At 49.0% G+C, this 16596-nt stretch overlaps 1 protein-coding gene and 7 non-coding genes across 12 annotated transcripts; 4 read left to right on the top strand and 4 right to left on the bottom strand.

Annotated features, from left to right (window-relative positions):
* The first annotated feature begins 49 nt into the window (after positions 1-49).
* TRNAK-UUU (transfer RNA lysine (anticodon UUU)) lies at positions 50-122 on the top strand. The gene has a single exon. It is a non-coding gene; the product is annotated as a tRNA-Lys (tRNA).
* Positions 123-667: 545 nt separating this feature from the next.
* TRNAQ-CUG (transfer RNA glutamine (anticodon CUG)) lies at positions 668-739 on the top strand. The gene has a single exon. It is a non-coding gene; the product is annotated as a tRNA-Gln (tRNA).
* Positions 740-1186: 447 nt separating this feature from the next.
* Positions 1187-1268, bottom strand: TRNAL-UAG (transfer RNA leucine (anticodon UAG)). The gene has a single exon. It is a non-coding gene; the product is annotated as a tRNA-Leu (tRNA).
* A 499-nt stretch (positions 1269-1767) lies between these two features.
* TRNAR-UCU (transfer RNA arginine (anticodon UCU)) lies at positions 1768-1854 on the top strand. Its single transcript is given in 2 exon segments — positions 1768-1804; positions 1819-1854. It is a non-coding gene; the product is annotated as a tRNA-Arg (tRNA).
* A 252-nt stretch (positions 1855-2106) lies between these two features.
* HES7 (hes family bHLH transcription factor 7) lies at positions 2107-7582 on the bottom strand. Of its 5 annotated transcripts, none has more exons than XM_019745049.2 (6): positions 7092-7582; positions 5932-5998; positions 4824-5402; positions 3835-3930; positions 3176-3263; positions 2107-2851 (listed from the first exon to the last, which is right to left on the bottom strand). In XM_019745049.2, exons 3-6 carry the CDS (start codon positions 4863-4865, stop codon positions 2400-2402), a joined length of 678 nt encoding a protein of 225 aa, XP_019600608.1. In that variant the 5' UTR covers positions 4866-5402; positions 5932-5998; positions 7092-7582; the 3' UTR covers positions 2107-2399. The 5 variants fall into 5 exon arrangements, with proteins under 5 accessions (XP_019600608.1, XP_074176141.1, XP_019600611.1 ...); XM_074320040.1 differs by lacking the exon at positions 7092-7582 and adding an exon at positions 6384-6632; XM_019745052.2 differs by lacking the exon at positions 4824-5402 and having other exon boundaries at positions 7092-7581.
* On the top strand, positions 6631-6701 carry TRNAG-GCC (transfer RNA glycine (anticodon GCC)). Its single transcript has one exon. It is a non-coding gene; the product is annotated as a tRNA-Gly (tRNA).
* Positions 7583-15766: 8184 nt separating the features above from the next.
* On the bottom strand, positions 15767-15848 carry TRNAS-CGA (transfer RNA serine (anticodon CGA)). The gene has a single exon. It is a non-coding gene; the product is annotated as a tRNA-Ser (tRNA).
* A 412-nt stretch (positions 15849-16260) lies between these two features.
* TRNAT-AGU (transfer RNA threonine (anticodon AGU)) lies at positions 16261-16334 on the bottom strand. The gene has a single exon. It is a non-coding gene; the product is annotated as a tRNA-Thr (tRNA).
* Positions 16335-16596: the final 262 nt, after the last annotated feature.

Below are 16596 nucleotides of genomic sequence, written 5' to 3'. Positions count from 1 at the left end.
TTCGAAAAGAAAATACTCTTATAGACAGCAAGAGAAAGCGTACAGGAGAGCCCGGATAGCTCAGTCGGTAGAGCATCAGACTTTTAATCTGAGGGTCCAGGGTTCAAGTCCCTGTTCGGGCGTCTGTCCTTTTTCCAACCTGAACTTGATTCTTTTGAGTAAAATTAGTATTTGTATTCCTTCGAAAAAAACAAATGAAAACCAAACGAAAGTACTATTCCTTGGTTTTAAAAGGAAATTCTACTCAACGTGTCAAGGAGGTAAAATGAATAACTGGAAGGAAACTAGAGATGTTTTAGAGCAGTACATATGCGAGCCACACGAATTTAAATTTTCTAGTAGCCACATTAAAAATAGTAAAAATCAGTCGAAATTGATTTCATGAACATAGTGTATTAAACCTGATATATCCGAAATCTTTAACAAGTAATCAATAGTTTTAAACTAGTAATTAAATTTTAACAATTTTTTTGTACTAAGTCTTCTAAGTACGGCTTGTATTTTACACTTACAGTACATCTCAGTTCGTCTTTCAAGAGCTGAATAGCGGCGTCTACTTTATCCAACAGCTTTTTTTTTTATTATTGTTTTAATCTATGGAAAACAGAGTAGAGACACAGAACAGGAAGATCAGTAATATATGCTCTCAGGGAACCACCAGAAAAGGGGTTCCATGGTGTAATGGTTAGCACTCTGGACTCTGAATCCAGCGATCCGAGTTCAAATCTCGGTGGAACCTTGTGTTTTTGTTTTCATTGAGTATTAATATATGTTCTATTAAAAATTATGAATTAGTTTCATATATGAGATTCCCTTTTAATCCAAGGATCTGAAAAGAAAAACAAACTAGATGTCATTCTTTGAGCTTTTCAGAGTAGGAAATTGGAGCCTGTAGTACACTGTGAGAACACACAGTAAATCGCTTAAATATAATAGCAAGTTACGCTAATTTTGAGAGAAAAACGTAATAGAGAAGATGTTACAACGGAGATCAGTTATAATACTTCGTCAGTTTCCACCAGGTCTTGGTTTGGGGCCGAGAGGCAGACCTAGGACCTGTTTGTAATTCCTCAGAGGGAAGACAGTAGTGAGACACCTACCAGGAGTCCTCATAAAACCAAGGAATATCCCAAGAAGATCCCTTACGAGTTTACACGGTACACAGATCACGAGAAAAACTCTGGCCTGGCAGCGGTGGGATTCGAACCCACGCCTCCGGAGAGACTGGAGCCTAAATCCAGCGCCTTAGACCGCTCGGCCACGCTACCTGCGTGGAAGAGCACTATCTCTGTAGCCCTCCTAAGAGACTAAAGAGGAGAAGGTGGCTACGGATGTTTGTATTAAATTGACTGGTCTTCGGAAATTATCACTATTGAGACTCAGGACAGCGGAACAGCGGATGGCAAAAGCAAATAGACTGAAGGTAACAGAGACACACAGAAATTTACAACAAAACAAGTTTATTTTGATGGGTGGGCCCACATTTGGGAGTGGGGTGCTCCTGGGCTGGAAGCATCTCCCAAGCGGGCAGCCAGAGCTCTGTACTCGCCCTCTCGCTCATATTCGGTTGCTCTCTCTCCCTGTTTCTTCCACCTATGCGCGCCTGCACCTACCACCTGGCTCACCTGCTTTGCGCCCAGGCAGGCCTCTGAGGTGCAAACCAAGCACTCTTGGCATCTCCCACCCAATTCTCTCACACTCTTGCCCTCCACTGCCTCTTTCCCATTCTAGTACCCGTAAGCTGTTAGACGCCGCCGCCCGCTAGGTGGCTCTGTGGCGCAATGGATAGCGCATTGGACTTCTAGTGATCAGAAAGCAATTCAAAGGTTGTGGGTTCGAATCCCACCAGAGTCGGTTTTATTTAAATTTTTTCGTTTCCTTCTGTTTCAGGATCCCATTCCTTCTCCCCCTACCTATCTCTGTTTTCCACCTGTTTTTAGTTCCAACCTCAGTCTCCTCTCTGCTCTCTTCTTTACTTACCTGTCTGCCCCGGGGCTGGAGCCTTGGAGAGCAGGACTGAGGGGGGGGGCAGGAGACAGAAGGGGAGGGAAAGTGGGCGTGGACGCCGAGATAAAGGCAGGCCCCTGGCTCGGGGACACACCGGGATTTAATAACCACTTTATTCCATGCACTAGGGACTCGAGAAGGAACTGGGCCGGGGGCAGAGAGGGTACAATCCTAGACGCAAAGGTGGGGGAGGGGCAGGGAAAAGGGACAGGAACCAGGGAAATATATATTTATATAGATACTCTAATATAAACCACATCTCACCCGCGCGCTGCGCCCGCGCGCCCCGCCGCCCTCCCCAACACCTCCTCTCCCCGATGCCCGGGTCCCTCTGCTGCCCTCGGGCTGGAGTCTCTACCCTAACCCCAGCCTCCGCCCCCACCCCCCAAAGCTTAGGGCCAAGGTCTCCAGAAAGCGGGCGGCGGGGGCGGCGGGGCCTTGGGCGCCCCGTCTTGTCTGTGAGGCGGCGGTGGTGGCGGCATTAGTCCGATGAGGGGCGCCGGCTCGCCAGAATCCCCGGCGCGGGGAGAACAAGGGGACGGGGACCAGGCGCAGCGCGGGCTAGGGGGGCCCTGGTGCATTGGGGGGCGCTGGTGCTGCGCGGGGCCAGGCGCCGGGGCGGCGGGGTCCAGCGGTGGGCGCGACGCTTGGTGCCTCAGATCTACCGGTTCCGGCCGGGGCGGCTTTGGGCGCAGGTAGCCGTGCAGTGCGGAGAAGAGCTGGGCACGGGCGGCAGGGCTGGCGTCGTGCGCGAAGGCCGCCAGGCGAAGCAGGCACTCGCGAAAGCCGGACAAGTAGCAGCTGGCGAGCGCCTCGGCGTCCTGGGCTGGGGACCGGGGGACCCCTGGAGCCGCCGAGGAGGGTGCGGCCGGCGGGAGGACCGGAGGGCAAGGCAGGGGCCCAGCAGGGGTAAGGGAAGGGGTGGGGCGCATAGATATCAAGGCCCGACAGGCGCACAGACAGAGACAGGAAGCCAGGTGGACGGACAGAGGGAGAAAATGAGGGAGACACAGAGACAGACACGCGCGGGTGTTATTAACCTGGCCTCGGAGCAGAGCCTGCCACTCCCCAAGCCCACCGTCCTCGGCAGGGTCCGCCCCATCTACCCCGGCCCGAGCCTCGGTGAATCCCCCCTCCCTCCCTCGGCTGCCCCACCCCCGCGCTGTACCCGGGGCCTCCACCCGGCTTCGCTCCCTCAAGTAGCCCACGGCGAACTCCAGTATCTCTGCTTTCTCCAGCTTCGGGTTCCGGAGGTTCTACAAACAGGAGGGGAGGGCGCAAAGACAGAGAGGGGTGGGGAGAGAGGGGGGAAGTGGCAGGGGGAAGAAGGGAGAGGGGATGCGGGAGCTGGGGGTGCCCCCGGATCGCGTTTGCGCGCTGACCACAGAGCGCGCTACCAGAAGCCGAGTGGAGATGACCTAGGATGGTCCTCGCCCACCCTGAGACGAAACTGTCCAATCCCAGGGGATGAAACGAACCCCGCAGTGTGAGCAGAGGATTTTAAATAGCAAACCCAGTGAGTGAAATTAACCACCATGCTGGCTGTTCTGGGAGGGGGGAGAATTTGCAAACCCAGAGGTTGATACTGACCCACCCTGGGAGTGAAATTTACAGAGCCGGGTGTGAAACTTACAGACCCGAGAGGTGGCCACGAAGATCGCGTTCTGAGAGCAAAAGGGGGTCTGGGATGGGATTCCAAGGGCGGGACTCAGGTCAGGATGCCTTGGGGCCAGGGTCGCCAACGCAGCATATGTCCCCACCCAAGTGGGAAGCCCTAGGACGCGAGGAGGGGATATTTGAGGGTCCGGGGATGGCGGAAGGACTGACCTGGTCCCGGGTCCGCTCCAGTAGCAGCAGCCTCAGCTCTTCCAGGCTGCGGTTGATGCGGTCCCGGCGCCGCTTCTCCACAAGCGGCTTCAGCATCTGCGACCAGCAGGAAAGGAAGAGCGGGCCGACCGGACCAAGACTCAGCGCGGCCGCGCGGGCACCTGGATGCCGCCCCTGGGATAGTCCCGCCTCCACGCCTTCCCCCAAGACCCCTGAGAGCCTAGGGCCGGGCCCATTCGATCCCTCTCCGCTCCCCCTCCCAATGCCCCTAGGATCAGTTTCTGTAGCTCGCCTCCTCTCTCTCCCGGGTCTTCTGCAGTCTCCTCTCTGTCTTGTCCTCCCTCCTCCCCTCTCTGTGTCTCTCCTCCTCTTTTCTCTCTACGTCTCCGTCTCGTGCAGTCTCTCTCTGTCTCAGTGGAGAACTTTGGGGGCCCTCTTTGCGCCCAGACACGTGGGCCGCAAGGTGCCGGACTCAGAGTTGGCGGCCCTGAGTGTAGAAAGGGAAATACCCAGCGCGACCGCGCCTCCTCTTCTTCCTCTAACCCGTCTAAGCTGTCACGGTTCTCAAATGGTTCTAAAATCTTCCACCCGATCTCGGGCCCCTGGAACCAGCGCCCATTGGGCCAGCCCTCGTGGGGCAAGTGCGTATCTCCGCTCTTTGTCTCCACCCTCCTCCTTTAGCTCTGCGCTGTTCTAGCTTATTTCACTCAAACTCCAGCCCCCTCCCAAACCCTCCAGGCCGCAAGGTGCCAACTCCCATTACCTAAACCCCAGACCTCTGCTTCTGCTGCCCACGCAGGTCCTGCTCTGACCCTGTCCCCTTCTTCATTCTTTGCAGCTTCCTCTCCAGCTGCTGGCTCCTTGGGTCCCCCGCGCAACTCTCCCCCTTTCAGCCCAGCGTCTCCAGCCTCTTCCCTGACCCACGGTCTCAGAGAGGTGGTCTCCTGATCTGACCAGGGACCTCTGCTCCCTCTTCTCCCGCCTCTCACCTTGGGGCCGTCCCTATTCTCGGCTCGATCCCGGGTGACCATCGCTCCTCCGGACCCTACTGTGGAACGAGTCTCTGCTCACGTTGCGCCTTATATCTCTCAGGTTCCCGGGTGAGTGGGGGGAGAGGCCCCGGACCCGCCCCGTTAGGCACCGAGATCCCGCCCGGCGGGACCCTGGGCACGAGGCTCCCGGGAAGGGGAGGAGCGCAAGGGGGAGGGGAGAGAATGGAACTGACCTGGGAGTGTGGGAAATGAGGGGTCAGTGCAGCACCAGCTGGTTTAAGGACCATAAGGCTGTGTAATGAGGTAGGACCCAGCCGAAGGGAGGAGGTTATTAGGGGGAGAGGGAGTTTGAGTGATTTGCCGACAGAACTCAGGAGTAAAGCTCAGAATTCCCCCCAGAACTGCAGCTTTTTTTGTGAAGTCACTGTACCCCCACTGAGCATACAATAAAAGTTAGCACCTCGCAGCCCCCAAGCTGGATCTTATACATCCTCCCAAAAAATCTCACCTCCTGCCTGAGATAGGGAACGACCTGCGTGTGCGAGGTGGATTCGTCTTATTCAACTGGGGCTCTGTCTGGAGGTGGAAGAGAAGCTCTGTTCGACCTAAGGCAATCATATTCAATTCCCCCCAAAAGGGGAAGGGACGTGGTCCACCCTAGGGTCCCGAGGAGCATTGATCACCCGCTCTCGTGAGCCCTGGCTACTACTGGTCTGGACTTGGACCGTTTATACTAAGATACACAGTAGAGGCCCAGCTCATCCCTGCAGGATCTAGTGAGAAAATGGTGTGTTATCAAGTAGCTATTACCGAATCAGAGCAAAGTAGGTGCTCTGGGAAAACATCATCCTGAGGGATGGCTGGACTGGGGCTGGGGAACCTAAAAGAAGAGGAAGCAAAGCTTTGAAGCACGGGTAGGAGGTGGAGAGATCTTTCCACTTACTACAAGCGTTTGATTCAAAACGATAGAAGACTCAGGTGTATGACTGCCAGGACACCTGACACAAGTGTGCTCTCTCTGCTTGCTCCCAGGGACCCTCCATGACTGTAGGGGGGCAGGGAGCAGGCAGTTTTCTCAAAGGAACAAAAAGGGATCAACACCCACCTCAAACTAAGATCATGACCCTCTGTAGAATGATACATGAACACTCGGAGACTTCAGGACAAAATGCCTGAGAAGATAAAATCAGAGATTTAAAGGGACAGCAAGAGTGCCAGGGACAAGGAGAAGTAAAGACAAAGTTGCAGACCCAGTCGGAAGATAGGTGCGGAGTCGGAGACGGATGGGCCTGGCTCCTCCCAGCCCTTCCAATACCTCTCCACACTTTGTTTTTGTTGTTATTGTTGTTGTTGTTGTTGTTCACGGAGCCTGCCTTGCCAACGCCTGAGCCCCGAAGGAACACAGATCTTGGGGAGGGCGCTTCCGTTTGGGTTCAGGGCCCTCAACACATCCCACCTCCCCCTACCTGTGCCAAATGGGAACCCAGATGTGTGGCCGCAGCAGCCCCCACTACCCCCCGTCCTTGGGAATCTGGACTCAGGCTGAGTTTTTCTCACCTGCACGCGAGGCTTGGGGACTCCGGGCAGTTCGCACCCGGGTGTGGGGCCGCCCCTGGCCATATGGGGCGACTTTATGGCCGTGTGGCCGGATCCTGGCTAGAGGAAGGATGGCCTGATGTTCCACCCACATCGATTATTCAGGCCCACTCCTTCGCTGGGCCCCTGACCTTCTTGATACGCCTGACTACCGCAGCCACAACCTCTTACAAGCTCTAATAGCATCACGGCAGACGCTTTGTCGCTTGCATTGGTGGTTCAGTGGTAGAATTCTCGCCTGCCACGCGGGAGGCCCGGGTTCGATTCCCGGCCAATGCAATACACTTTTGCCTGCCCCGTGGCCCGTGCCCCCCCCACCCCCCAAAGGGGATAAGTCTAATAACCTAAGAAACATCTTTAACATTTCGGCTAGATGGTAGTATTTAACTTTTTCATTCTATCGCAAAGTTTGAGGCTCTGGATGGAGACCTTGATTCCACACGTCCTCACATGCCCATCCTCCCAACCTGGGGTTCCTGCTGCCTTTCCCACCCCTCCCTCCGCCCCTGGCCCCCCACCTCCTCAGGCGTGACCCTGAGAAAGGACAAAGCGCTCGGATCCCTGCCCCGGGGGTCCTCTCAGCCCTCCGCGGGGGAGGAGCGAGGTCTCCCGCCCCACGCGCTCTAATTCCCTTGCTCTTTCCATTTCTCCGCCCGTTCTCTGTCTTACCTCCTGTTCTCTCTGAAGAGTGCTTTCTTTTTCCAAGCCCAGGGGTATCGGCCTTTTTTGTCTCACGGTCTTTCTATGTCTGTTTTCCTCTTGGCATCTATCTCTGTATCTTTCACGGTTTTTCCAGGAATCTTAGCAACTTCCGCGCGGGGCTCTCTGTTGTCTGTTGCTGTTTTTAAGTTGTCTCTGCATCTCTGACTCGGGGTCTCTCCGGCCTCTCGGTCTCTGCGTCCGAGTCTTGGTCTCTGGCGGTCTTCGGGTCTCTGAGATCTCTCGCGGTCTCTCGGGGTCTCTGTTGCCTCCCGGCATTCTGCGCTCCCACGCTCCTGCCATCGCATGGGAAGCTCACTCACACCTCCAGGTTCCTGCCACTTCTCCGCCCGCCCCTTCCCGGCCGCTTTGATCCCGCACGCGTCGGGCCTGCGGGTGGCCAGGCGCACCCGCCAGCTGCTGCGGCCACTTGTGAGCGGGGGCGGAGGTGGCGGAGGTCCTCCACTCACCACTCTAGTTTCCGCTGTCTTCCGGCGAGCTCCGCCTCCCCCCGCGCCCTTCCTCCTGGCACTGTGGCTGTTGCCTAGGCTTCTGCCGGCCCGGGTCTCAGGTTCGCTGAGTCTGGGTCTAGGCCTTGTCTACTTCGATCTATCTCGGTCACTCTCTCTGGACCTCGCCCTGGGTCTGTCTCTGTTTCTTGTTTCTTTCTGTCTCCTATCTCTTTCAGCCTGTTGCACCTGGGCCAGTGTTTGGGTCTTTCTGGTTTGTGTCAATGACTGGGAATGCTCTCTTCTCAACTCTAAAGTGGGACAGTGACTCCCAAAAGAAGAGTGTACAACAAATCTGGGCATCTGTATGTCTGTGCGCACAGCCGCTGTATTTCTTCACTCCGCGGATAATTACCGAGGGTCTCCTGTGTGCTTAGCATGGTTAGGCTTTGAGGTACATTGGGTCTGGGCCCTCCTGAAGCTTACATTATAGTAGACAGGGGAGACAGAAAATAGCTAAGAAAGCAGGAAATAATGTAAGTTCCGATGGTTATAAGGCTGGGGGTGGAGCAAGGAACAACCAGACATGGCCATAACTTGAGAGTGAAGTGCTACTTTATTCTGGGTGGTCAGACAGCCTCTATCAGGGGGGTGATATGCAGCCCAGCAAAGCCAGCCATGAGTCCAGGCAAAAAGAACAGCAAGTGTAAAGGCTCTGAGGCAGGAACGGGTTTTGCTGGTAGGAGCTAGAGCAAGAGGGCCAATGTCCCTTAGGGAGAATTTGGAGCGTGGCAGAGATACAAACAGAGAGTCAGGCATGTTCCATCACACAGGTCCTTGGAGGCTCTGGAAGGAGTTTGGATTTTAACCTAAGTGCAATGGGAAGCCAGTGGAGAGTTTTAATAGGAAAGTTATATTCACTGACCTATGTTTTAAAAGATAGCCACTGTAGAGACTGTGTGGAGGATGGAAGCAGGGACATCATCTGGGAGTCTGGAGCAGTCATCTAGGCAAGACATGATGCTGGCTTGTACTGAAGTGGTGGCAATGTAGGTGAACATGAACTCCTAGGTTGTTAGCCTAAGGAACTGGGAAGTTGCTGGTGCCTTTCACTGAGACTGAAAGGAGGAGAGGACAGAAAAGCTTTGGGGAGAGACATCAAACATTACACTTTAGTCAGGTTAGCTGACATCCCCTTAGGCAAACTTTTAGTCAGGTAAGTGGAGATTCCGTTAGACTTCCTATCCAAGTAGGCCAGAGATATACAACTTTGGGGATCAGAGCTGGACGGTAAATAAATACAGGGGAGTCATTGGAAGATAGATGGTCTTTAATGACATGAGACTGGAGTATTTAGCCAGAGAGTATGGAGAGAGAAGAGGCCTGGGACACGTCAACACTTGAGGTCAAGTTGAGGAGGAAGAAATGTCAAAGGAATCTAGAGTGACAGAGAGGTAGCAGAAAAGCCAGGGGAGTGGGGTGTCCTGGAAACCAAGGAAGAGTGTATGAAGAAGGATAGAGCCATCAGCTCTAAGCTGCTGGGAGGTCAAGTAAAGAGAAGAGAGAGAAGCAACCATTCAGCTTAGCATCTTGGAAGTCACAGACGATGTGGCGGGAGAGTGACTGTGTGCAGTCCCACTGAGTGAGCTGGGATAAGAATGAGATGTGAAGGCATGCAGACAGCGGCTTGTAGACAGTGCCATCAAGTTTTGCTGTGATTGATGAGCAGAACAATGTGTGGCAGGTAGGAGCACAGGAGATGAGGGTTGCAAAAACAGGTTTGATGCTGATGGGAATAACCAAGACCTGGAGGGTGGGGGAGGGTGGGATGAGGTGGGTAGACTCCAGTGCCAGGTGGAGAAATCAGCCTCAGCTAGCAAGGAAGACTGCTCATGCACAGGGAGGCAGGGGAGACAAAGGGCTTGCTTGGGTCAGGTGGTGTGGGGGAAGGATGAGGCAAGTTCTCTCAGTTGCTCTCATTTTCTCAAAGAATGAATCAAGCTCATCGCTGGAGGGGAGAGAGCTGCGGTAGGAAAACAAACCTTCTAGGCTTGGAGAGTAGGATTTCTAGGCAGTTTGAGAGTCCATTTGAAATGCGGGATCAAACATTTCAAGTTCGGAGGCCAGTTCAACCATGAAACTAATGAAGTTTACGCTTCAGGATTCCTCATTTACACAGGCCCCTGGGAGTGTCCTAGCAACGACTTCACCGGCCCAAATGCTTCTGTAAAATTTGCAAATGTAAGGTAGTTTAACAGTAAATGGTTAAGACCACTGTCACTTTCCACTTGGCTTTCTCTCTGTCACACTTTCCTTCTGGTGTGGAGCGGATGTGGGCATTTTGGGGGATCCAGTTATAGAGATGATTTGGAGAAACGTAAGATTTATGGTTTTGGGGGATTTGTTAATATAATATGATTCCCAGTCACTCCACAGATAGTTAAGTTAGCTCAGCTGTCCTGGCATAAGAATGACTTCCAGGAATACCTCTATCTCACCTGTGCTTACTCTCTAGGCTTCGGGCAAAGCCAGAGGGCACATGTGATATGAATGTGTCCAGTGGCTTTTGTCACTATAAATACATAGGTAGTAGAGGAGAAACGGGTTTTGAAATAATATAGAGCCAGTAGCTAGTCTGTGGAAAGTATTACAGAGGTGTGCATGCAGTTAATTAATACAAGTAAGTTATTCTTCTGGACTTTGTGACATTTGTGGCATTTGTCAGCCTTTTCAACTTGTAAGTTGTGATCTCATGTTTCACTCTAAATATTACTTTTTGTACCTAATTTTGTATTATTTCCTTTAAAAGCCCTCCTCACTCCAAAAATATGTGTGTGTTTATATATTTATATATATATATATACTTCATATATATAGATGTAAATGTAAATATAAATAAATATAAATACACACACGTATTTCAGGTCCCCACAACCAGAGACCAGCTGTTGGGGCTGGGTGATTTTCTCCAGCTACGGCTCCTGTGCAGATGTTGCTGTGAGGACATCCCCATCCCCAGTGTTTCTAGGGGTATCGGTTGGAGGTCTCCATGTGGTTGGCACACCTGTGTCAGTGTGGGCCTGTGTCCATGTCTGTTTGTGGTTGTGTCTGTGCATGGTGTGTGTCTGAATGTCTGGGCCTCCAGTCTCTTCCAGGCCACGCTCTCAACGCTGGGCCAAGTCTGGGCTTGAGTAAGGGGGGCTCGTGTCCCACACGTGCTGGGCCCCTAGGGAGGCAGGGAGCAGGGAAGGAACTGAGACAGCACAGCTGGTCCAGTTGTCTGAGCTTCCCCTCCCCTGCTGTGAGGGCTCCCCAGGCCTGGGCTCCAAGGCTCAGCTCCTCCCTCTTTGTTCTTCAAAGGGAAGGCAGCTTCCTGGGACCCCCTGCGTCCTGGGTAGGGGGAGTGCGGGGAGGGTGGATCCTGGGGCCTTGGGGGTTGGGAAGTAGGAGTACTAAGCTCTTGGGCCAAGGGAAGAATTGGGATAGAAGACCTTTCTATATGCCAAAACAAAGCAGATAATACTCCTTGACCTTAAGGGTCATATACTTCTTGTGGGGAAAAGCTAAATGAGTGTTATACAAAACTTATTTGTCAGATGGTTATAAGTGCTATGGAAAAAAGTGAAGCAGAGGAGTGGAGAGTGGGAACTGTAATTTTAGAAGGTATGATCAGGGAAGGACTCATTGTGAAGGTGAAATGTAAGAGGTAAGGGCTCAAGCTCCAGGGATGCCTAGAGGAAGTACACTCCAGGCTGGCAGAAAGGCCTTGAGGGGCGATGTGCCTGGCTTGTCAGAGGAACAGAGAGCAGCAAGGCGGCTCGGACTTGGCTGGAGTGGAGGTAGCAAGTGCAGGAGTTGTAGGAGGCTAGATTGGAACCATAAAAGGAAGGACCATCTAGGCCCTTGCAAGAACTTTGTCAGGACTCATTTCTGAGTGAGATGAGAAGCCACTGGAGGCCTTTTATTCTCTTCATTTTTTGGTTTTGTTTTGCTTTTTGACCCTTTTACTTTTGTATAATTTCACACTTTCAAAAAAGTTATAAGAACTCTTATATATTCTTTTCCCAAGTCCATTAGTTGTTTGCATTTGCCCCATTTGCTTTATCACTTCCCTCCAAATATAATATAAAATATTTGTTTTCTGAACCATTTGGGGGTAAATTGGAAACATCAGGCAGGCCCTTTTGCCCCTAGTTACTCAGTGTGTATTTCCTAAGAACAAGGACATCTGTAGCATAATAGTATGTAATAGTACAATTATCAATATGAGGATATTAAAATTAAAATGATATAATTTAATCCTCAGTCCGTATTCCAATTTCCTCAAGTGCTTCAATGACGTTCATTATAGCTCTTTTTTCCCAATCCAGGATCACATGTTGCATTTAGTTGTTATATTTCTTCAGTCTCATTTAATCTGGAAGAATCTTTTTTTTTTAAGCATTTAAAGAGTATTATTTTAATCAGATGTTTTTCGTCAAACAATGATAAATCATTTACTTTAGACCTGGAGGTTTCAGTGGAATATTGGTTAGCAAGTAACTTTGGAACATGTGAAGATATTCTATAAACTTAGGTCTTAGTAAAATAACAAAACAGGGTGCTTTGGATAGTTTGGAAGGGAGATGGTGGAGGGGGCAAAGCAGCTGCTGTGAAGAGTAGAAAGAGATTAGTATTTACTTGACTCCCAGTATGGCAGAGATTGGTCATGTGTGAACTGACCATGCTTTCTAGAATGTCCAAGTTCTGGAGATGGGTCTATAGTCTCATATCTTCCCAGCCTTCCATTGTGTTTTCATTTGTTTATCTCATTTGATTTGCCATTTTTCTATTCCTTCACACCAGCTTTTGCCCTTGTTGAAAATGTCACTTGTGATCCTTTAGTTTTCTTTTTCCAGATGGCTTCTACTTAGTTTTCCTAGATTTTTGTCTAGTTGGCTTCCCATTTCACACTCCTGCTTCCTACTCCTCAGAGAAAACTTGACAGCTCATAGTTGTGTGTTCTGCCATTTACGTATTTATACTTCATACTTCTGAATAACATACATGTACGTATACTTGATCTCTTTTCCCACACTTTAGACACTTTCTATTGGCTTTCTACTGTGTTCTACCAGACCTCTGTCCACAGATGTTTTTATTTCTTCCTCATTCTTACAGTTCTATTATTGTAATTTTTAGTTAAATGAATATTTAGTGTTTATATAATTATGATAAGGTAAGTATTTTTGCATTTGAGTTGCCTTTATTGTGTAATTTTATTTTTCCTAGAGTTAATAATTGCTTTATTTTTTGGTTTGCTTAATTTCTATAGTGTATACTAATTCTTTTATCCAAACTCAATTTAAACTTTCAAGTGTGAGCAAACAAGTCACATAATCCATCAATTTCAGCTTAAAAAAATTTTTTTTAACAGTCTTCCTTCTGGAGCACTCTTACTGCTCCAGCCTAGGCTGGTTTCTCCTTCTCGTTGCTACAAAGCTTCTGGGGAGAATTTCCTTCATATCTTTTTTTGTGTTAGGCTCTAAGTTTCTGGTAACTCATGTGACTCGTCTGTTTTGGTGTAGCACAATCTCTAGTTTACTCTGAGAAGGAATGATGGGTATTTCGGGTTTTTTGTTTTTTTTAACATTGTATGTCTAAAAAATGTCTTTACGTAATTTAATTGATAGTTTGGTTATCAAATTTTAATCTGGGAGAATTTTTGTCATTCTTGATCTTTACAGTTTTGAAGAGTTTGGGGTAGTTATGTTGTAGAATGTCCTTCAGTTTGGTTTGTCAGATGTTTCTCCATGGTTAGATGCAAATTATTCAGGTTATGCATTTTTGGTAGGAATGTCACCACAGAAGTGATATGCCTTTCTCAGTCCATCACATCAGAAGACACATGTCAGTTTGTCCCAATACTGAGATATTGACTTTAATCACATGGTTAAAATGATGTTTGCTGGGGTTCTCCACTGTAAAGTTATTACTTCCCCTTATTAGTAATTAATATGTAATTTATGGGAAGACACTGAGATTCTTTAGTACCTCATCAAAAGTTTACCCACTAGTTTAGTGTCCATTGATGATCTCTAACTCCAACACTCCTTCTATATTTATTAGTTGGCTGTTTGCTATAAAAAGAGCGTTCACTTTTCCTCCCATTTATTTATACGATATGAACTTTAGATTCTTACTTGATTCAATGAGTTATATATAATCCACCACAATCATTATTTATTTTAATGCTTAGATTGTCCCAGATTTAGCCAATTTGGCTACAGCCCCTAGCTGTCTTTTTGATATATACCCAATATTCTTTAAGCACCTCTTTACTTTCTGGTGCAACAAAATGTTTCAAGATCATCTTGTAATTTCCCCAACTGGAACCCCTGAATTGACCTTTTTTCCAAGGAGCCCTGGTTCATTTTAGTAGAGAATGATATTTAGTAACCAATATCTGGGCACTTGGTGTGCTTATCATGACTTGTATATGATTCCTTCTAGGCTCTCTCAGTGGACAGAGTTGGAAGTATATGCATGGGTATGCATTGTGTATGTGTATACATTTATTTCTATACCTATGCATGTTAAAAACCAGAAATTCATATTGATATCCCATTGGGAGAAAAGAGGAATGACAGAATCTTATTTTTTAAAGGATCACGTTGTCCAATGTGTTCATAGTAGACTGTAAGGGAACAAGGAACAAGAACAGAAGCAAGGAAATTATTTAGGGGCTACTGCAGTAATCTGGGTGAAAGATGAGGGTGGCTTGGACCTGGCTGTAGTGGTAGAGCAGTGACAAGCAGTCAAATATTTTACATATTTTAAATAATTGCCAATTGATTCAATGTGCAGGGTGTGAGAGAAGAATTAGAGATTATTTTAAGATTTTTAGTTTGATCAACTGAAGAAATGGAATTTCCTTCCATTAACTGAGATGGAAAGATTAGCAGGTTTTGGGGAGACAACCAGGAGTTTGGTTTGGACATGTTAAGACTGATTGCCAAGTGGAAATAATACATAGGCAATAGGATATACACATCTGTAATTCAGGGAAGAGTTCTGGAGCTGGAGATGAAAATTTTGGATGTATTAAGAATATATTACTAGTTGATACGTAAAGCCCTGAGACTGGAGATCGCTAAAGGAGTGAGTACACATAGAGAAGTTGAAAAATTGAGCCTTGAGAATACTCCAACATTTAGAGATCCAGAAGACGATGAGTCAGCAAATGATCTGTGAATGAACTGCTAATGTCCTAGAAGGAATATTAGAAGAGTGTGGTGTCCTAGAAGGCAAGGAAGAGAGTGTTTCTAAGAGGGGAGAATAAACATCTGTGCCGCTGCAGCTAAGTAGTGATTAATGGATTTAGCAAGGTACTGGGCATTTGGTAACCTTAACAAGAGCAGCTTTGATGAATAGGGGGGAGGCACCTGATTAGAGAGGGTTCAAAGGAGAATGGGAAGATGGAATTGCAGACAGTGAGCATCACTTGTTTTGCAGAAAAGAACAGGGAAATAGAATGGTAGCTGGAGGGAGTCATGGGGTCAAGATAGCTTTTGTTGTTTTGCTTGTTCTAAATTGGAATACATTTCAGTATGTTTATAGGCTGGTAGGAATAATCCAGTTAGAGGGAAATTTTGATGATATGGTAAAGAGAGCAATGTCCTTGAGCCCTTATGGGCCAGATGCAATGGGAGATCTATTAAGTGTAGGGGTTGGCCTTAGGTGGAAGGGTTCATCTACAGTAATGAGGGAAAGGAAGAGTATGCGTGCGAACACAGGTAGGTAGGTAGGTAGGTGCGATTGTGGATATTGATGGGAAAATCTCTTCCAAATGCCTTCTTTTCTCAGTGAAACAGGAAGTAAAGCTGGGGAGGTTGCAGGGATTCGTGGTTTGAGGTGAAAAGGAGAAGGAATGAAATAGTATAGAAGAGTTGCAAGGTGAATGGATTAAGGAAATGTAATACAACTGTCCGATAGCACTGAGGAATCACTTGAGTTTGGCGGAGTTATAAATTCAAATTATCAGTTAAAAGCCTTCGAAGTAAATGCAGCTGAGGCCCGCAAGAGGGCGCTCGCGGAGTGGTCCCGTGTGGCTTGAGTCCCTAAGAATCCCATGATAAATGCGGGATCCTCTCCAAGCGAGGAAAGCTCTAGAAAAACAAATTACTTTCTCTTGATACACATCCTCAAAAGTACTGACGCTGTGAGCAGGATTCGAACCTGCGCGGGGAGACCCCATTGGATTTCGAGTCCAACGCCTTAACCACTCGGCCATCACAGCCGCATGCGGCCTTAGGCAGCGCAGCTATAACTGCCGATAACATGCCTGCCTCTGCTGACCAGATTTGCTATCTCGAGATGTCTGCGCGCTTGCGCCCCGGCTCTGCGGTGCTCACTGCACCTACTTTGCATCCGTCATCAGCGATCCCTGAAGACGCAGCAACTTTCCTTTTGTCCCTCCTCGCCCCGAGCCACGGTAGGGCTCCCACAAAATAAGCCTACATCGTGGTTCAGGGACCCACACCCTTCAAAGCCGACAAACGGATGTCGGTTTCAACATACTTGAGGGGAAATGGGAGCACAGGAATGGATGCCCAAAGAGAGATTTGGCTTGGTAAGAAGAAGAACCCTTGGAAGAGGTTTAAGAAACCCATTAACCTTGCAACAATAATATACCATCCCCAACCGGGCACAGGCACCGCTGGGATTCGAACCCAGGATCTCCTGTTTACTAGACAGGCGCTTTAACCAGCTAAGCCACGGCGCCGGCGGAAAACACGCTGCATCTACAGATAGATCAGCTGTTTATGGGCGCCAGTAAAAGGCTGCAAAGCTATGGCTGCCCTTAGACTTCAGTGACTCAGTCTTTCCTGTGTCCCGCCCCCTTCCCAGGTTCTGAGGTTTGAACCAGGGAGTTAACGCTCCGCCCCTCCCTTCTTAGGCCAACTTAACAATGCTTGGGTGCGTAATTCCCGACCCTCCTCTACCTAGACAGCTTCAGGCCTTCTCCCGTGCGGTGATGAAGAAGT

This window comes from Rhinolophus sinicus, linkage group LG15 (genome assembly GCF_036562045.2).
Source record: "Rhinolophus sinicus isolate RSC01 linkage group LG15, ASM3656204v1, whole genome shotgun sequence".
In the NCBI taxonomy this organism is placed as follows: Eukaryota; Metazoa; Chordata; class Mammalia; order Chiroptera; family Rhinolophidae; genus Rhinolophus; species Rhinolophus sinicus.
Note: the sequence above shows the minus strand (reverse complement) of the source record. Positions and strands in the feature narration are given on the sequence as shown.

Bases quoted from the DNA above. Each gene is read 5' to 3' on its own strand.
- HES7 (XM_019745049.2), bottom strand. From the start codon at position 4,865: ATGGTCACCCGGGATCGAGCCGAGAATAGGGACGGCCCCAAG. The intron at 3,931-4,823 runs GTGAGAGGCGGG...TGCTGGTCGCAG, and splicing joins AGAATAGGGACGGCCCCAAG to ATGCTGAAGCCGCTTGTGGA. The intron at 2,852-3,175 runs GTACAGCGCGGG...CGGCGGCTCCAG, and splicing joins AAGCCGGGTGGAGGCCCCGG to GGGTCCCCCGGTCCCCAGCC.